Genomic DNA, 18,284 nt, shown 5'->3' on the forward strand with positions numbered 1-18,284 from the left:
GGAGGAGGAAGGGGTAGTCCTTGAGGGAGCTGGAGTGTGTAAGAGGTGTCACCCAGTGCTAAGGCGACAGACAGGTTCTTTTGGGGGTCCTTGGCAGAATGACGACATTGGCAGGGGTGAGGAGCAGGTGGTACCTGTCACACAAGGGCACCTGCGTACATGGAAGCATAGCTTCCATGTACGCAAAGGAGCCAGAGATCCTGAGAACACAGTCCAAAACTGCCAGGGTGCAGTGGGGGCTGGCAGCTTCCTGGGGACTGGAAGGTGCAGGGACACCCCATGGGGCATCAGGTCAGCCAGGAGCCGGCAGCTGGGGGCATCGGGGCAGCCTCAGGCATCGGGCACCTCCTTTGGGATGGGAACAGACTGAGGCTGGAATGGGATGTCAGCCCGTGGGTGGGTAGGGGTCAGGATCAGGCACAGCCTGGCGATGGCTGGGCAGGGCCATGGTGATGTGCATTGCTACGTGGGGACAGGCAAGGTGTCTTATTTGTGGCTGTAAAGATTTTGCTGAATACATGAAGTCAATTAAGCATCATAAACATCCAATAGGTTTTGTTACACTGTTGTATTAGTTGATGTATACCGCTGTCTTTAAAAGTAGTGAGAATCTGTAAATAATTAGAAATGTGAGATGAAAATACAGTGGTAGGGTTTGTAGCTTCAGGAGCTATGTAATGATCTTGCTCACCTTATTTATCAAAAGCTGTGTCACACCATTGTGTATGATACACAATGGTTCGGCAATATAGAAAGAGAAAATAGTTTTCAGCCTAGTATTTTATTTTTCGTAAACAATATTTCACAATTATGATAGAAAGTACTGCACGTCATCTGGAAATAAGGAGATTGTTTGAGCTTCACTATTGAATGTTAGTCTTATTCTCTAATCGTTGCATTAATACATCTCCCAAAATGCTCTTACTCTTGCAAATTTCCCTACGTGTGGTGCTTGGAAGCTGGTCATGCGTTTACATGCAGTGTGAAATTGAGGATATTCCTTTGGGCATAATTTTACTCAGAAATGTTCTAACATAATTAATAATGTATAAGTGTAACAGGTTTACATTAAAAGCAAGCCATAGACTAGGTCACTACTAATCTGCACAGTAATTCCTACATGGCAATTAGTATTACAATAAGTATGTAAAAATGGTGGAGGGGGGAGGATATATGTGTACTGAATTTTTGGAGGGTAGATAACCTTTTGATTGATTACATGACCCAGTTCAATTCAAATTGCGTACTCTGTCATGGTGTTAAAAATTGGTTTTCTGTACTAAAGCTCACACAATTGCTGTAAGAGAAGAAGGGGTAATGGATATTAAATAATGGAAAACTGTAAGAAAAATTTCTTACTTTAAACAAAGGCATTTTAGGTAATTGTGATCTCTTGGCACTGTGGACTTGACCTGTCTTTCTGGGTCACTTTGGGCAGCTTTATTGTGTGTGTGCGCACCTTGTAAGTGGGATGTGCATCTGAAGCATCTGAAAAGTACAAAGCCATTGTTTTTTGGTTAGCGAAGATAAAAGACAGGTAGGATTTAATGAGCTCCCAGGCTAGGCATTGGTGTGCGTCCCGTCCCTGGCAGGACACCTGAAGAGTCTTTGCTGGCTAGGCAGCTGCGGATGAGGTGGAGGAGGACCACCCTCCTCTGCTCCCTGAAACAGGTCTTCATTGCTGCTGGGTCACTGCCTGCCACCTGCTTGCTTTTCTTCTCTGGGATTTGATGCCTTTCCACCATGGTGTTTTCCTTCTTGAATCCTTAGGCTGGTAACAACTCCAGTGTCACCAGTCCTACCTTTGTTTGTGGTTTTACCTTTCTGATCTTGCATGGCCTGTACACTGTGCTTTCTCTGAGGTCTTTCTTGTAGCTTGGCAATTTCCTGGGAAGTAAGCCTGAGGCAAGGTGACGCTGCTGTGCCATGTCAGAGCTAGTGCTCAGGCCACAGCAAGCTGGACCCCTCAGAGGGAGGTCACACAGCAGAAACGTTAAACACTGAGGTCACATATTATCAGACATCAGAGGAGGAAATTAAATGAAATTAATTATTCTTGAAATTGTAGATGCCACAGTTGATGATTTGGGAGTTTTACACAGCTTTAATGTTTTTTAAATAGTTTGCAAAAATTGATTTTAATGCTGAACATTTTCTTTGTGGCAGCACTTCTGTTACAACTAATTCAGGTATTAATAATGTGTTACAAGAAACGCAGTCTGAACAGGCAGCAAACACCACTCCTTGCCTTAAATACTCAGCTCACATCTCCTGCAAATCTTTTTGGAAGGTTTTCCGGATATACAGCCTGCAATTGTCCTTTCTTCTGTTATAGGTAATGGGCCCCATCATGATCGAAGTTGTGTTTATGACGAGAGCAACATAGTAGATGGAGTTTACTGCCTCCCAATAGCACACTGGATTGAAGTCTCTGGACATACTGATGAGATGAAACATACAACTGACTTCTATTTTAATATTGCAGGACATCAAGCTATCCATTACTCCAGGTAAAAGAAAAGTGCAGGGCTTGGCTGGTGTCAAGTATTTGAACAGAAAATCTGTGCTGACATAATGTCAGCAACCTTTGAATTTGAAGTGGCGAATAGTAGTATGTATGTAACAGTAAAGTTTAACAAAGATTCAACACCTCTTCTGAGTTCAAGGGTACCTACAGCCAGTACAGGTGTGTTAAGTTGCATCACATCTGAAAATGACTAGTGGTAATTTATGGATAAATTTATGAGGAACTGTCATTTTCAAATGCTTGTCCACATAAACATGTAAATATATTTGTTTGTAATGTATTTGGTTTGGGATTATTTTGCTGTAGAACATCTCCTGGGAAACAAATAGAATATATTCTGGCACCAGAACTTCAGGGTATCACATTATTGCTCATATGCAGCAGCAACTGTGATTAGTGGCACCTGTTATAGGTGACTTCTGCTTCCGTGCATGCATTTTAAAAAAATGTACTAAAACTTAGACAGGTCTTAAAGTCTTTGTACTTCCATGGTGTTCACTTGAGTCCACTGCCTCACCAGTGAAGCATCCTGGCCTGAATTAGGAGACAGTAAAGCTTAAAGAGAAGAGGGCACCCACCCTTCGGGGCTGCAGATAAAGCACAGGCTGTATTTAGAGCAGCAGCCTTAGCCCTGGTGAATCACAAAGTGGTGCTGAGGAATTTTTGACCATTTGTAACTTTTCCCCCGTTTCCAGTTATGGTTGTGGCAGCAAGTTTGTTGATTGATAATGTTTACATGAATGCTGGCAGCCCTGATGTGCCACATGCAGCCAGTGTTACTGGTTACAGAGCAGGTAATGATGCCAAAGGGATAGGTATTTTTTGAAGAAATCAAACCACCTCATACTTTCATTAGGTTGTAGCATTGCTTTGTGTGAATTTCTCCAGATTCCTGCTTCAGCTACTCCAATCTCACCATTTTGTCTCGTCTTGCTACTCTTTTGTCTCCACCCTCCCACAGGGTAGGAAGCAGAATTGTCTTTTTCTCATCAGAGTTGCAGTGTATGAGGGAAAGATTTCCTTCTCTTGGTATCTGCTGGAAGAGTTCATAAACGCTGTGAGGCATATGTAGGTATTTGTGTGTGACTTGATACCTTTCCCCGAGACCCCCTCAAGCTAGATAATACACCTGACAGACTATACTGTTATCTGTATCTTAAGCATCCATTTCCAACACCCTGTCAGAGAAAAGATCTTGTTTATTCCAAAGCACAGACTTGTCAATCCCAAATAATCTTCGCTTGGCAGAGGAAGTTTGTGAGAAAGAAGAACAGCTGTCAGAAAGCGAATATCTAAGCACCAAAGGCTAACTTATCTTCCTTCCCAGAGGCAGCAGTGATCCGTTTAATACTGCCTTATCTGTGTGACTATATGTTTCCAAGTTTAGGTAAAATGCTGCAGATTCCACTAAAGAATATTTGGAGAAAATTTTCTGAGTTGTGTAGTCTTTTCCAGATGAGGATCTCATTTCTCCGTTTCACACACACCCCCCTTCATTGCAAGGTAACCTTATACGTGTATCTTCAGTAATTCTTATGTCTTTTCTTTGAGCTGTATGAAGTTAGCATTCCCCATAACAGTTCTGTCACATAATTATTTTTAGTACTTTGAAGATATGCAGCCTTAAATGACTTTTTAATTATTAACAGTTGGGGGCAGATTCACCATTCTGCTGGTTATAACAAAGCAGCCCAAAAATACTGACTAATTAAGGGTTGGGGTTTTTTTTTGGCAGAGCAGCTTAAGTGAGCTGATGAAAATGCTTTTATTTTGTAATGGATTTATTGATTCAGAAGAGTACTATGGAGATTAATAACACCAAACAGAAAAAAACAAACAACCCACAAAAAACATCCCAAAACAGAAGCAAAGAGCCATTCCCTTTGCCTGCACGGCTGAAAGCTCAGTGTATGATCAGATCGCAGTTATCCAGCTAAAGTTACTTTTTTCTTCACTGTAATGGAGGCAGCAGTGCCATGGGGAGCTTTATGAGCACAAATTCTGAGTCCTGTCACCAGCTGTAGGATTTTTACAGAACAGTGGCGGCCGGAGAGAAGTGATTTATCAGTGAAAACTTTTGAGGAGAGCCCCTTCTCTACGTTGCTCCACTTAATAGGATTTCCATGTGTGAATTAGCTGGGGAGGAAAGTTTATCTCTGTCAAAAAGGCCTCCCATGTGAGCCCTTGAACTCGTTTTACTTGTCGTCTGTCTAATCACAACAATTAGAAACAGTTGCTCTAAGCTTCGCTAACACCTTGCTACTTCATAAAACGTGCTTAAACTTTAAATGGGCTGCAGCAGGATGAGAAGAACTTGCTTCCTGCTGTTGGCAAAAATCATTCTGAATCACACTGTGGATGACGGCAATGCTCTGAGGAGTCAGACCTTTCTTATTCGGTATAGATGTATTCACTCATAAATCAGTGAATTTATATTTAAGCTTATATTTAGAGAACTCTGTGTTGGTCATTCAGGTTGAAGAGTATATGATGTGTTTTTTAAGTATAGCGGGATTTGAATTAATATTTTTTTAAAGTGTGAAATGGAGCTTGCTTGCAGCTACAGAGTCATGACTGATACCTCTGGCATTAGTGTTCACTTGTTTTGGACATGTAACTACATATATCACCGAAATCCGAAAATAACAGTCCCTTTCTCTTTTGTGTTAGATATTACGGCAGTAAGATGCCTTCAAATTGCAGGAGAGTTCACTTAGGACACAGTAATTTTCCAAAGCAAATTAGAGTTATTGTAATCTTTTCTGGGAGAAGATGATTTCAGAAAATTTGTAAATCTGGGGCATGTTAGCTCTGTTTCAATTCCATCTGTGAAAAGTGGAAATTCCTAATTCATAGATGTTATATAACTTATTATTTACATAAAAACCTCTGCAATTCTCAGAAGAAAGGCATTGCATAAGAGCAAGAGAGGGAGTGACACCTGAAATTACAAAACCCTTAAATAATATGTTGGAGACAATGGTGCTTGATGGAAGAATTAGGTGCTACAGGAAGAACATCCTGCAAGGAAAAGCCATCTAGTTACAGTTTTCTATTTTCAGATGAATTTTAGGTTCCTGAATCCACCCCTGGTAAGTAGTGTTTTCCCATACTTTTTGCCTGTTCATTTGAGTATAATGTATGACCACCACCTCTCCATTTTAGGACATGTATTTTATGCCATCTGTGGTGTCTAATTTTTAATAATAGGTGTTTCAAATTTTCGGTCTTCATAACTGTAATTTTATTCATTGTGTGTGCTTTTTATGGGTCATATCTCCTAAATCTGACGAAGAAAAATAGTTTTTACGTGCTTTGCATGTAAAATGCAACTAAACTGGATTCTGAAAGTGAATTCCTCAGACAACAATAGCTAATCTCTAATTGAAGTATTGTTATGGCTGCTAAACATTTTAGAGGAGAATATGCAATCAGCTTGTACACAATCAGAATGTAACAGCAGAGTCACTACATGAGGGTAGCCATGGGTCCTGGCAACAATTTTTTGAGGTATGGTTTTTATAGTAGCTTTTTCCCACTTAAATATTAAGGCCATTAAATATTAATATTTCATGTTCATGGAGTGAGTGGGATGTTCCTGTAAGTGAATATAAGCCAAGAAATTGTGAAGTTGATGAATGTGTTGCTGTCGTCACTGTTTATGCCCCTAATTTTTCCTTAAGACAAAATAAAGCAAAAGATAAAAGAAAATAAACTCTTTCACTTGGAAATACTGTTTTTGTTAATTTGTTCCTTGATGGTTGCAAGTTAAACTTAATTTATGATGTAGTATTTACAAGTGCTTTGTAGCTTGTTGGTAAGATGGTTTTCTTCAGCATTGCCATAATGATGTAGGTTATTATCGAAGTTAAGTGGGGACGATCAGGAGAGTCACGTAAAATGTGTGCTCCTGATTTGCACTAAAATGTTAACATAGATAGGTGAGTGGATGAGGAGTGATCCAGGGCAAAGTCCAGATGCTTCTTGTTTACCTTCTGGAGGCACTAGAGCACTGTTCTGCTGATAAGCACTGAGTTTCCTTTTGTCTGTAGTAATTCTCCTGTGAAGAAAATGAGCATTTACTTGATTGACGTGCATCTTTAATTGGGGTGGAAAACAAGAAGCTGTTTGCGTATGTTTTTGCGTGAGAATCGCTGAAGAAAGAGGAATAATGTAACTTCTATTAACTTATTTGGGTCATACGAGGCACAGTTACTGCTATTTGAATGTTAGAACTCTTCTGGGATTGATGAAAGTAAAAATATATTTAAAGACATTTGTGGTGGGACTCAGGTTGAGATTAAGACGATTGAATTTGTATGTCTATATACAGTAATTCAACTCACTGGTGACTAGATGTCTACTTTAGAGGGAGTTGAAGAATTGGTCTCCAAACTCCACTGATGGTGCTGATGAGATCTCTATTGGTTTATAATGAGACGTTAAACATCCTGTCTGGTTGCTTGAATGTTGATGTCTAGTGTTGTTTGAGATGCTCTAGAGTTTACTGTCTGGCCTCCAGCTGCTGCACTACAGGAACATGATTTCTTATGAATCATAAGAAAATCTTTCATATTCTGTGAGCCCCATCCAGATGTTCCATATGCTACAGGACATCTCAGATGTCAGTGCGAAACTGTACTTGGGCAGTGCATTGAGCATTGCTGTGCCTGAGGACACCTGTTTGTAGATGGCCAGGGTAGGTGTCTCCATCTTGATGTTGTATCCCATCCCTAGCCTATATTAATGAATAATGCCCATCCAGTTCAATATGAAGTCAGAATTACCTTTGAATTATGCAACTGGAAAAAATACAAGAGAGAGTACTTTTATTTATTTTTTTACTCTAACTTCTCTTCTGACTTACTTGTTTTAATTCATTCATAAAATAAAATACCCTTCTGTTTTAAGTCTGAAGTAATTTTTATGTTACTGAATTATAAAAAAAGCTTTAAAGAGGAAGCTGTCACAAAAAACCCTCTAGGGTGCAGTGAACTATGCTGCTGTTGTAGAAAACTGAACTGATACTTTATGCCTACATTATGAATTAAGAGAAGAGGTGATGATGTCTACGGAGATTACCGTAATTAACATTAAAATCTGAGAACTAGCTGTCCCATATGCCTAAAGAATACTTCTGGTAACAATATTAGAGAAAAGAATAAGAAATAATGAGCTCCAGAACAAAAGTCTACTATTGTCTTCTAATAAAAAAAACCCTGATTAAAAGAACTTAACATCCATAGGAGTTTCAGTACTTGATTTCAGTACTTGGGGCTCTAACTATAAAGTTATCTGGCCATTTTATACAGTAAATAATGAAAATATTCTAAGCCATGTTTTGTGATATGTTTATTCCATAAACTAGGACATTTGAACACTCGTTTGAATTTTGTTTTATTATACTGACCTCTACTCTTAAACTAGTCTAAATGAGATCTATTGTTTACTTACCAATGGGAATCATCTTTCGTAGAATGGTTTAAATATTAATTCTATTTTTTGACCCTTTTATATCTTCATTGTTTTTAATATCCTCTTCAAGTGGAGCTGTGAAATGCTTTTGCTAGTCTCTGCTGTGAAGAAAATGGGTTTCAAATCAGTGTAAGAAGTGACTTTTAAGCTTTTTGTTTTTATTTAAGTTATTGAAAATTAAGAGGGAGTGTGAGGAAATAAGAGCAAGAGTGAGAAGATAAACATTATGAGGTCAAAATTTTATCAATTTTTCAAGTCCTTATTTACATTTATTTAATTTGCATGTATGTCTGTATTGGGTAAGAAATGCATTTTTCTTCCATGTTTGTTGCCCAAACAAAAAGTTTCTCCTTTCATGAACTTCCCCCTACTGTGCCCTCTCTAGCAATGGCTAAAAACTTGAAAACTGATTCTGCTTTTCCAGGTTTTGTGATTTTGCCTGGGCAGGGTGGCACCTGGCTGGCTGGGATAACCTAAGCCCGGCTATTGGAGAGGTAGCTGCAAATCCCAGTCCCATGAACTGTGCCCAGGAATAAAATTAGGATGTGCCAGCGGTGCAGTCACAGACTGTAGTACCCTTGTAATACTGTGGGTGAATTGGATCAAGGAAACTCAATTTTCACATTTTTTTTTTAATGAGTATTAGCAAATAGCTGTTGTCGGCACAGCTCTGGTTCCCGCACCAGGACCTACTATCTGAGCACTCTAAAGGAGCTTGAAATGGGAACTCCTGGATCTCAGTTACTCCTTTCTAATCACGTTTCTTGTATGTGCCATAATGACAAGCAAAATCTGGCATGTAAACGGGTGATGTAAATATTGCCAGAGGAAAAAATCATAAAGTTTTTAGATTAAAGATTTTTGCATGACTATCATCCTAGTATTACTTCTACCTACAGTGACTGGTGTGTTAAATCTGATGAATGGCTACTAGCCAGCAAGCTGCCAGGTTTGTTATGTGCTGTAGTAGCTGAGGGACACAAAGTACTGTCTACACTGGGATGACACTGTTGAAGTAATGGCTGATGAATGGTAAATTATCTCCGTAAATATGAAAAAACTGGGGGAGGGAATGATTTTGGCAGCAAATGGCACTGAAAAGTAGCAAACTTGTGAACTATTAATATTGTTATGTCAGTGACTTTTTAAATGGCAGGTGTCATTAATATTCACCAGCTTTTCTGAGTGTTTTCTCCCCTTTATAGAAAGTTACACTGTATGTTGTCAGCATTATTGATAAATTAATAATTGTGAACTGTTCACATATATAGTCTAAATAGCATAACATTTTAAAAATTATTTAATGTGGAATTTTTCATTGCTTTAGGTTATAGAGCAATTAGAATAATTCTTGATAGTCCAATAAGGGCAAATCACAGTGATGTATAGATTTCACTTTTGATGAAATTTGATATATTTCTAATGAAACACAGAGTATTTTCACAGTTCAGAAATTACTGAATCCCCCAAACTAATGCCTAGCACTTGTCTGAACTAGAAAGAAGTGGCTTCCACAGCACTTTCATTATGTCTTGTTTGCCTTTGTTATACTCCTCATGAGGCAAAGCAGGGTTCTGAAGTTCTTTCCATTTCTTATCCCTGCAAAGAAAGCTGTAAGAAATCTTTTGGATGTTACACATCTGAAAAAGTGGGGGTTTCCTAATCACATTCTGAATCATACTCAGAAGTAATGTCAAGGCCCTTCAAACCACCACGAGGCTCAGCTGAGAAAGAACCAGTGGGCTTCCCTAAACTTTGATGGCTAGGGACGTGGTATGGATGTGCAGTAGCTTCCTGAGAGTATTGCTAAAACTCCTAAACAGGGATGCCCCCGAGGCAAAAGAGGGGTTTCGCTGGACTGCCAGCGTGTGTGTGGCAGCAGGAGGAGGAATGGGAGCACAGCAGGAGTCCTGGGGATGGTAACACCATATCGGCACAAAGCTCCACAGGGTGGCAGTTATTAGATGTGATATTCCTCTGGAAACCAAATAATTTATATGCATTAATTGAGCAGGGCTCAAGGCGCTTTTAGTCAGCTTGGTGAATTTGGCAATTTTTTTTTTTTTTAATTTAAATAATTTTAAAAACTTGGTAGAAATTCCATAGCTGAGCTGGACTGAGTATTGTGGCATGGCAGAGGGAGAGAAAGCTGCAAAGCCGACTGCTGCTTTGTGGAAGCAACTGGCTTTTTTTCATGTGTCAGGAGCTCGTGGCTTGCAAAGTGCTTGAGAAGAAAACTTGAAATGAGAGTTCCACTCAAAAGACTCGGTAATTTAGCCAAGCAATTTCCAAACAGGGAGTGGGCAATAGGACACAACAAGCTAAAGGAGAGTTTACCATGTTGTCTGGATAGCCTTGTCAGTTTTATCCGGACATTTCTCTAATCTTTTTTTCTTTACCCTTCTGCCATTCATATGTGAAATTTGGAACAGGCATTTGATTGGGAATTATTTATCTAGAGGGGTGATTGTTCAGGAATGAGCACTTCGTAAATAAAATGGCAGCAAGAGAGACTGGCTGTTGGTGGCGAGATGAACTCCTTTCATCAGCTGGCTGGTAATGAGTAATATTTGCTTAAAACCACTGTTCTTTAAAATGGATCGTTACCTAGGTGTGTCGCTGCACAAAATGTTTTCCTTACTTCTTAAGAAAAATTTACAGTACTATGTCATTCTGGGGGCAAAAACCAAAAGGAAGACTGGGAACTCTCCATGAAAAAACCTTAAGGAGTAAACATACTTATTTGTTCTGTTTTTCTCTGTTGAATATAACAGGAAAATGTTGATAGTCTAGTAAATATGAATTTCAGGTGGGGTATCACTGGTAGGGAGTGAAAGCTATTGTTGCTTCTAATTTGTCTTTCTGTTTTACTTTGTTTCCCTGTCCCTTGTCTATATTTCTTCTGGAGGTCTTCAGCCCTTTTTCCTGCCTCTCTACTCTTTAACATTCAGGCTGTCAGCGAGGGAGTAAAGTTCTGTCTCCATTGGAAAGCAATTTGCTGGCATTGCCAGCTGTGAATGGAATTGACTGAGATTGTGAAATCTGGGCAATTTAGCTCACAGCTGGGACAACGGGGAAGGGGCAGCATCGTTCTTTCACCAAAGATGATTTTCCAGCTGTCTTGCAGATACTTATTTCCTGTTAGCTTTTACATGCATTTATTAGGTGCCCTGTAATCACTGGCATTTTTAAATATAGTTTATCTAAAGATAGCAGAAACTCTTTTCAAAAGCAGAGATTGTGTACTCAAGCTTATCCTATTTAGTTTACCAGGAGGGAGAAAATTCAGATATTTGGTTGTTATTGGAAGAACTTCACTAAAAGAACTCCATAATTTGCAGGTGGTGAAAGTGTTGAACCAGGGACGCGTTTGCAGCGTAGACCCCCTCTGCCCACGCTTCCATGGGATTTTGCAGGCACAGGTCCTAGGGCAGGTTAGCCCAGCCAGCTAGCAGCTGACTTACAGAAAAAAAAGCCTCAAAACGAGAGAGTTTTCTTTCCCCAAATGTGAAAGGTGACACTATCAGATAGTTTATTACCACCAACTGGTTTGGTGTTTGCTTGCTCACTGTGTACTGTATTTCTGGAACAGGTAACCTGTAAGTCAGAAAAATCTGAAATAAACAACTGTTGCTTCAACTCAAAATGAGGGAAGTGTAAAAGGTCCTTCATTTAAAACAGTAGCAAGCTGAAGTTATTACATTACGTTACTGCTACCTTGAGTAATTTTTATAAATGCTGAGAGATATAAATGCAAGTTTTTTTTTTTAAATGCTCTAGATATTTATAAGATAATTTTAAAGAAGCTCCTCCATATAAAAATATGGAGAATCCTATTTAAAGGATAAAAAAATTATTTCTAAGAGAGGAAACTTGAATATAGCTCGTTTCTTTGAAGCTTATCTCAGAAACATAAGTATTTTATTTCCCAAGTGCAAATATAGATTATCAAATTGCTGCTTTTTCCCATACATAATTTTCTCTCTGCAAGAAAAAACAAACAAAAAAAAAAAAAACAAAGAAATGAACTATGTTTGTCTTCCCAGGGAACATATTAAGAGGCTGAACTGAAAATCTCTTGTTCCTTCATTTAATGCTTGTACTTTGGGAAATTTACTTTCAGGAAGTCAGGTACATAATCCCTGCTATTGTTCATAAGTTTAATGTATGTCCTCTTGTGAACTATGATAAAAATTGAGTCAAATGTCATAGATGTTGCCAAGTTATAAGAAATATGGATTTCCTCTTTATTGGTTCAATAGACATCATGGTTTGTAAGTTAAATGAAATGTCTTTTTTCTTTGATGTGAAAAACTTAATAATAGAAAACATGTTTTTAAGCATGCAAGAAGAGGAAAAAGGCAAAGTATGCATTTCAGTTTTAATACAGAGACAAGAAAATGTAGAATATAAATAAGATCAGTAATGAAGTAGAAGGTTGCCCTTCTTTCCTTCCTTCTTTCCTTCCTTCCTTACTTCCTTCCGTCCACCTACCTATAATCTAAGTAATTAAGTAAAGAGCAGCAGGAATGGATGGTAGCATTCATGCAGAAAGTCATTCATCAGCCATGGGCCAGCAGCAAGGCTCTCCCTGTCTCTGTCTTTGAGTTCAGGGGCTGGATGCTGGGCACTAATATGTATGTGTAGATGTTGGTGGGCTTCTAGATACTGTTTTTAAAAATGATTTTTTTAGTTTATCTGGCTTCTCCAGGACTGCCTTTTCAAAATTCTGCAGAACAGTTTTATCAAGTGCCTTCATTTTCCCAAGGTGAAGGTCTGATAAGGAGGGTATGCAGCTTCTCTAATAAAATAAGTTCTTTAGTGTTCATTCTTTCTGCAGTCTGGCTGCCAGCTTGAAGGGTTGGCCATGTGCACACCATTCCTAAACACAGCTTTAACCACTTCCTTTACAGGAGAATACTGAATTGCTCAGTTTCCTTTAATACTGAGTTGCTTCGATCTAGTGAGATGAAAGGAGGAAAAAGCTTCTCAAATACATTTGTAGTCTGGGTAATAAGGCCATCCAGTATGAGTAATGTCTTACAAATTTACAAAGTCAAGCTTCAGCCGAGAACGGAAACACATTTGCATAAACTTTAGTAACAGTAGATCACTTTAATACATTTATTCAAATACCTGCAATTCCAATTTCCAAGCAAGTAAAATTATATTCCTAGGAGAAGAAAGAAACCTGAAAAAAAATGTCAGTTTAAAAAAAATAGACAACCCTTCGTAATTCTTGTCAATCTTTGGGCTCCAATAAAAACTGCATCATTGTTAGTTGATAAAATTTAAGTCACGTGTTTTTTTTCCCTTTTGATATCCAAGACTTCTTCAAGAGATTCCACTATACTTTGCAGTTTTGTGTTAAAAAGACTTACACAGATCCTTCTGGGGCCTCAGTAGCTCCATTACAGTCTCAGCGTCAGCCTTTGAGCTTGGCAGCTCACCCACCAGGGTTATTAACTTTATGTTTATAATCTAATAACCAAGTATGTTAGCTAAAATGAAGTTTTCTGACAATTTTATTATGGGAGCACCATGCAGCTGTTGTCCCTTTGATTTGACTTTGTTGTGGGAACACATTCTTTTAGGTATTTATATAGCTGACTGTGGTGATGCATTGATTCAGTTTTTCTCAATATTTCTAAGGTGTCGTTCTCCAGCCTGTGGTACTCTGGAAACTGTCTGTCCCTCTTTAAAATTAATATAAATGAAGTGGGTTTAGAAATTCTGGATAAATATTGTAACTGGGATGAACATGGACAGATACAGAACCCGTCAGGACTGTTGTATACGGATGGTACCACAAGGGATGGCTGTGCTTCTTCCTCTGACTGTTGTAGTTCTGAGGGATTCCAGTCTTCAGTACGTGTGCATATGCTGCCATGTGGATCACAAGGCCACCTTTCAATACACTGTGCTTTGCCGTTATGTAATTTTAATGAATATGTGCTTGTTTCTGAAGCATTGGAAAGCATTTCCATTGGATCTGAAAGGCTGCATTTTGAAAAATGGGTTCATCGTTTATTATTTTCACAGTCTAGACTTCTAAGCAGCTGCTAGCAAGTAAACTCTGAAAGAAGACAAAAGGTATTTTTACCAACAATTCCTGAAAGTTCTTGGGCACTGACTTAAAGTTCATTTGTAGTGGTTTAAGTCAATTTTGTTGAGATACTTTAACTTAAAGGTGTCAGCAGTGGCATCATTCCCATTGCTAAGCATTAATGTTAGAAATTCTCATTCCTAATGCCGAGAGATTCATGGCTCATTACTATCTGGCTTAGTTTAGCAGCCTGTTGTTCTCGTGTTTCCGAGTATTTGTTCTAATTCAAAACAAATGGGAATGTTGGCAACCTAACAGAGACATTGTAGGAAGTAACCATTGGCAACCGTGGTTGCGTGAGACAAGAGTCTATAATTGGAGCATTTAAGTATTAATCCTCACAAGCAACAGAGGAGTCCTTTCCAGGTTGTTCAGTCCAACCCTTGGAACCCGATTCTCTTCTCAGGCTGTGTTTTTGCAATTGGCACATCCTTTGCTTCACGTAATGTTTATACAAATGAAAGTACGAAAAGAGTCATTCCCTACAAAGGCAAATCCTGCTTTCTGCTGCATACAGTGTTCTCCTTAGGCATCAGTACAAACTTTACATGTATGTTTGCAAAATGAAGTCTGATGAAGTCCTATAAGGTTAGATCTGGACACCCTGTCCTACAAGGTGTTGGTGTGCATATGAATGATTGCTTTTTTATTTTTGCAGTAGAAATACATAGTGAAATATGACATAAAATATTTCACTTTGAATACAGAGAGAATAAAATTTTATCTTCCACAATTTAGCTTTGGTAATGTACATAAAGTCTTGTGTGACCAAGTTATGTTAGATAATTTCTAGAATAGAGATAAAATAGATTATAAAAAATGTATAAGATATAAATTCATTGGCTTTCAGCTTTTCAATGGAGTGAGGTGAACAAGAGAAGAGCCTATAGTGTGGTTTTTTCCTGATAGATTCAAATGTACTGCAAGCTTAATGAGAGCGATTCCACTGAATTTGTTGGAGAATGCCCACTTATCCTAGAGACGAAGTTAGATATCATTTGATCTGTTATTGTGACATAAGAACAAAGATTGTTTACAATCCCTTTTGCACTTCCATTTCCCAAAAGAAACAAGTCTGGAATGTGTTCTAGTCCTGGCATGAAAGAGATCAGCTGTATTAGGCTGTATCATCTCATCTGTCAGAAACTGACCTTTGAGGTAATGGTGCAATTTCCATTAATGGGGATACGCTGCCTCTTCTGCGTTACCTTCTTCACAGGAACTTTGTGGTCAGGACATATCTCACAAAAAAAAGGATCTCTAAGGTTTCTTGTTAGGAGAACTTCACATCCTCTTGGTATCATGACAGAAATGGGAATAGCAAATTTGGTTTTGCAAACCCACTTAAAATGCAAAATGATGTAATGTTCTTTTTTGTTTCTGTCCGGGATTCCCTGGTACAAGATATGTCATCATCACAAATTGCAGTAAAAAGCAGAGATACTTGAGCTAACTTGGAACGAATGGGGGCGTTTTCCATGGGCTGCGTAGCTTTCACGATACTGGAGTTGGAGCAAAATAAATTGGCTTGCGAGGAACTCTATGCTACAATAGCTTGACTACTTCGGTGTCTGAGGTAGACAGCATAGTTAAATGAAGACTGAGAAAGAGGATATATTACTATTTGTAAAAGACATTCAGGAATTAGTACAAGGGAGGAAGAAGAATTATTGAAATTGAACCCGCTTTAGGATCAAATGGATATTAATTGCTTTTGAATGGATTTAGAGTGTAAATTAGAACAAGGTTTCTGACCTGAAAGGAATGATGTCTGAATTCCGGCATGACCTTTTAGTAGGGCAGGGAGGACAAGGCACCTAAATTATTTCAAGATGGATTTTGATAAATTAATATAGGTAGTGATCCCAGAAATGGAAATTAAAGTTTATGATTATAGTATCATAGATCATAGGCTCAAAGAGACCTCAAAAAGCATCCAGTCCGTTTTCTTGCTCTAACTTAGTCTCAATTACATTTAAATCTTTCCAGGTTTATCCAGCCTGATCTTAAATATGATCTCCTCTCAGTGATGAGATTCAACAGCTCTGTTACTCTTCTTTTCAGTTACCTCACTATTCCTACCATTAAAAAGCTTTTCTAAACTCATCTTAAGTCTCCCTAGCTGCTTCTTGTCCTCTCCACAGCAGAGTTGGAGAACAAATTAGGATCCTGACCCTTTATAGCTATCTCTTATATACTTAGAAACTCATATCCTTTTTCACAGAATCACAGAGTAGTTGAGATTGGAACATCTTGGTATTTTCATTTTGATATTAAATTTTGGTTCTTTCAGATTTCTCTCTAAAAGCTTGTCCTTTAGATCTCTGATTGTTTTGGTACTCTCTGCTGGGCTCTCCAGGTGTTCCTCTTCCTTCTTCCCATTCCTCCTGCTGACAGTCTACCAGTACTGAATAAAATAGGAGGATTATTTTGTGACTCAGGCATAGTGCTACTGCTTATTTATCCAAGTATTATTGTCATTTTTGCAATGTGGGATGTGGTTTACTTCCCAGCTGTCTAGATGTTTTCCTCAAATACATTCCCTGCTGTGGCAGGGCATAGAATTTTAGAAATGCCCTTGATCTCTGCAGCTGTCCTTATGAGTTGTTTTCATCCGTTTTTTTTCTAATAATACTCTATGTTTCTTGTAAGGGAATGTTTGAAGTTGCTGTGGAAGGGGAAAATGGGCCATAAACAGAAAGCTTTGTAGATCCATCTAGTTAAAATTCTGTTATGGGATTGACTTTACTTTTACTGATATGGATCCTTCTTATCCTGTATCCTTAGTGCATTCAAAGCCAGGACAATCCATAAAGTAGTCATAGTCCACAGGCCTCCCCAAAGTCAGAATCCGCCAGAAGGTTATGAATGAGGAGGAGAGCTGTGCTGTGCTTAGGTATCAGCATAGTTTCTCCTTGTCTCACAAACTGAAGAGTGCACCGTACCATCTGCCATAAATGAAGACTGGTGGATGATGAGGTGACAACCAAGCCCTTTTGTGCCATCAAGCTGATGCTATGGAAATCTCCTCCTGAGACAGCAGAACCTGTGAGCAGTGCACCACTGGAACTGCTTTGTAGCTGAATGTCTGTGTAACCTTATGTTTCAGTTATCGCTTTGGTGTTATTCTTACCTGTTTTCATTTTAGCGCGTTGTCAGCTTGACGTCAAATCTTAATGGCTTATTTGCCCTGCATATCAGCAAATGAGGTAGTTTAATGCCACATTCATGCATAAATTTGTGAACATGGAATAAATAAGATACTATTAATAATAACACTCAGAATTCAAGGGCTTGAGAAACTTTGCATATTGCTAAGCTGACACAGTATTGTTCTAAAGTGATAAAAGCAGGTGTTTCTTTTTAGTTGCCAAGTCTGCTCCCGTGTGAGAGACTAGATAAGTAGTCCAAATTACATCTAAGAAGAAAATTTTCCAAAGCTTAATTACTTTTCATCACAGTGCCAAATGAGAAGAAGAGGAGAAAACCACCACCTTGAAACTACATTGTAGTCTATTTAATTCTCCTCATTTAAAGCCCTGAGGTAGAAATATTAACTTCACAATAAACTGCACTCTTTCAGCGGTAAAGCAGAACAAATTTCTAAGTGATGACTTGTGCTCCTTCTATGTTTGGCATTTAGGTTAAAGTAATCTTTTGTTCAAAGATATAAGTAGTTCTTACAAGGTCTGCAGCTGTGTCGTTTCAGTAGGATATAGTTTTATCGTTAATCAACACTTCTCTGGTGACTTCTGCTAAGGTTATGGCCATTTAATCCATCTTTATTGATAAGTGGGATCTTATTAAGCCTGGCTATTAGATCTTGGTATTCTGTGAGTTAGACCACAGTATCATCAAACCTTGCTCTCCTGCTCAGGCCAGTAGCGCTTGTCTGCATGCTGGGCAATTGAGTGCATCAGACTGTGTTCAGTCAATTCAACTTAGTCAAGTCTCTCATCACAGAGCCTCTGTCAGCTTCCCTTCTGCAAGGGAGAGAGACTTTATCAGTAAGTCAGCAGGAGAAGGGATTAAGACCACAGCGATTTACCCATGTGCCCTGTGCAATGAAAAGTCAGTGTCGTAACCCCTTAGTTCTACATTATTATTCCATTGGTAAGAAGGCATTTTGCTGAGATCTCTCTGTCCTTTATTTAAAGAGAGTTTAATGAAACCAGA

At 38.6% G+C, this 18,284-nt stretch overlaps 1 protein-coding gene across 1 annotated transcript in view; it reads left to right on the plus strand.

Moving 5' to 3' along the window:
* Positions 1 to 18,284, plus strand: part of EPM2A (EPM2A glucan phosphatase, laforin) — a 42,133-nt gene that overhangs the window by 12,829 nt on the left and 11,020 nt on the right. The window contains exon 2 of the mRNA XM_074168649.1: positions 2,336 to 2,510. Coding sequence (XP_074024750.1) covers positions 2,336 to 2,510 — 175 coding nt within the window. The remainder of the gene's footprint in view (positions 1 to 2,335; positions 2,511 to 18,284) is intronic.

The sequence above is a fragment of the Numenius arquata genome, chromosome 2 (assembly GCF_964106895.1).
Source record: "Numenius arquata chromosome 2, bNumArq3.hap1.1, whole genome shotgun sequence".
In the NCBI taxonomy this organism is placed as follows: domain Eukaryota; kingdom Metazoa; phylum Chordata; class Aves; order Charadriiformes; family Scolopacidae; genus Numenius; species Numenius arquata.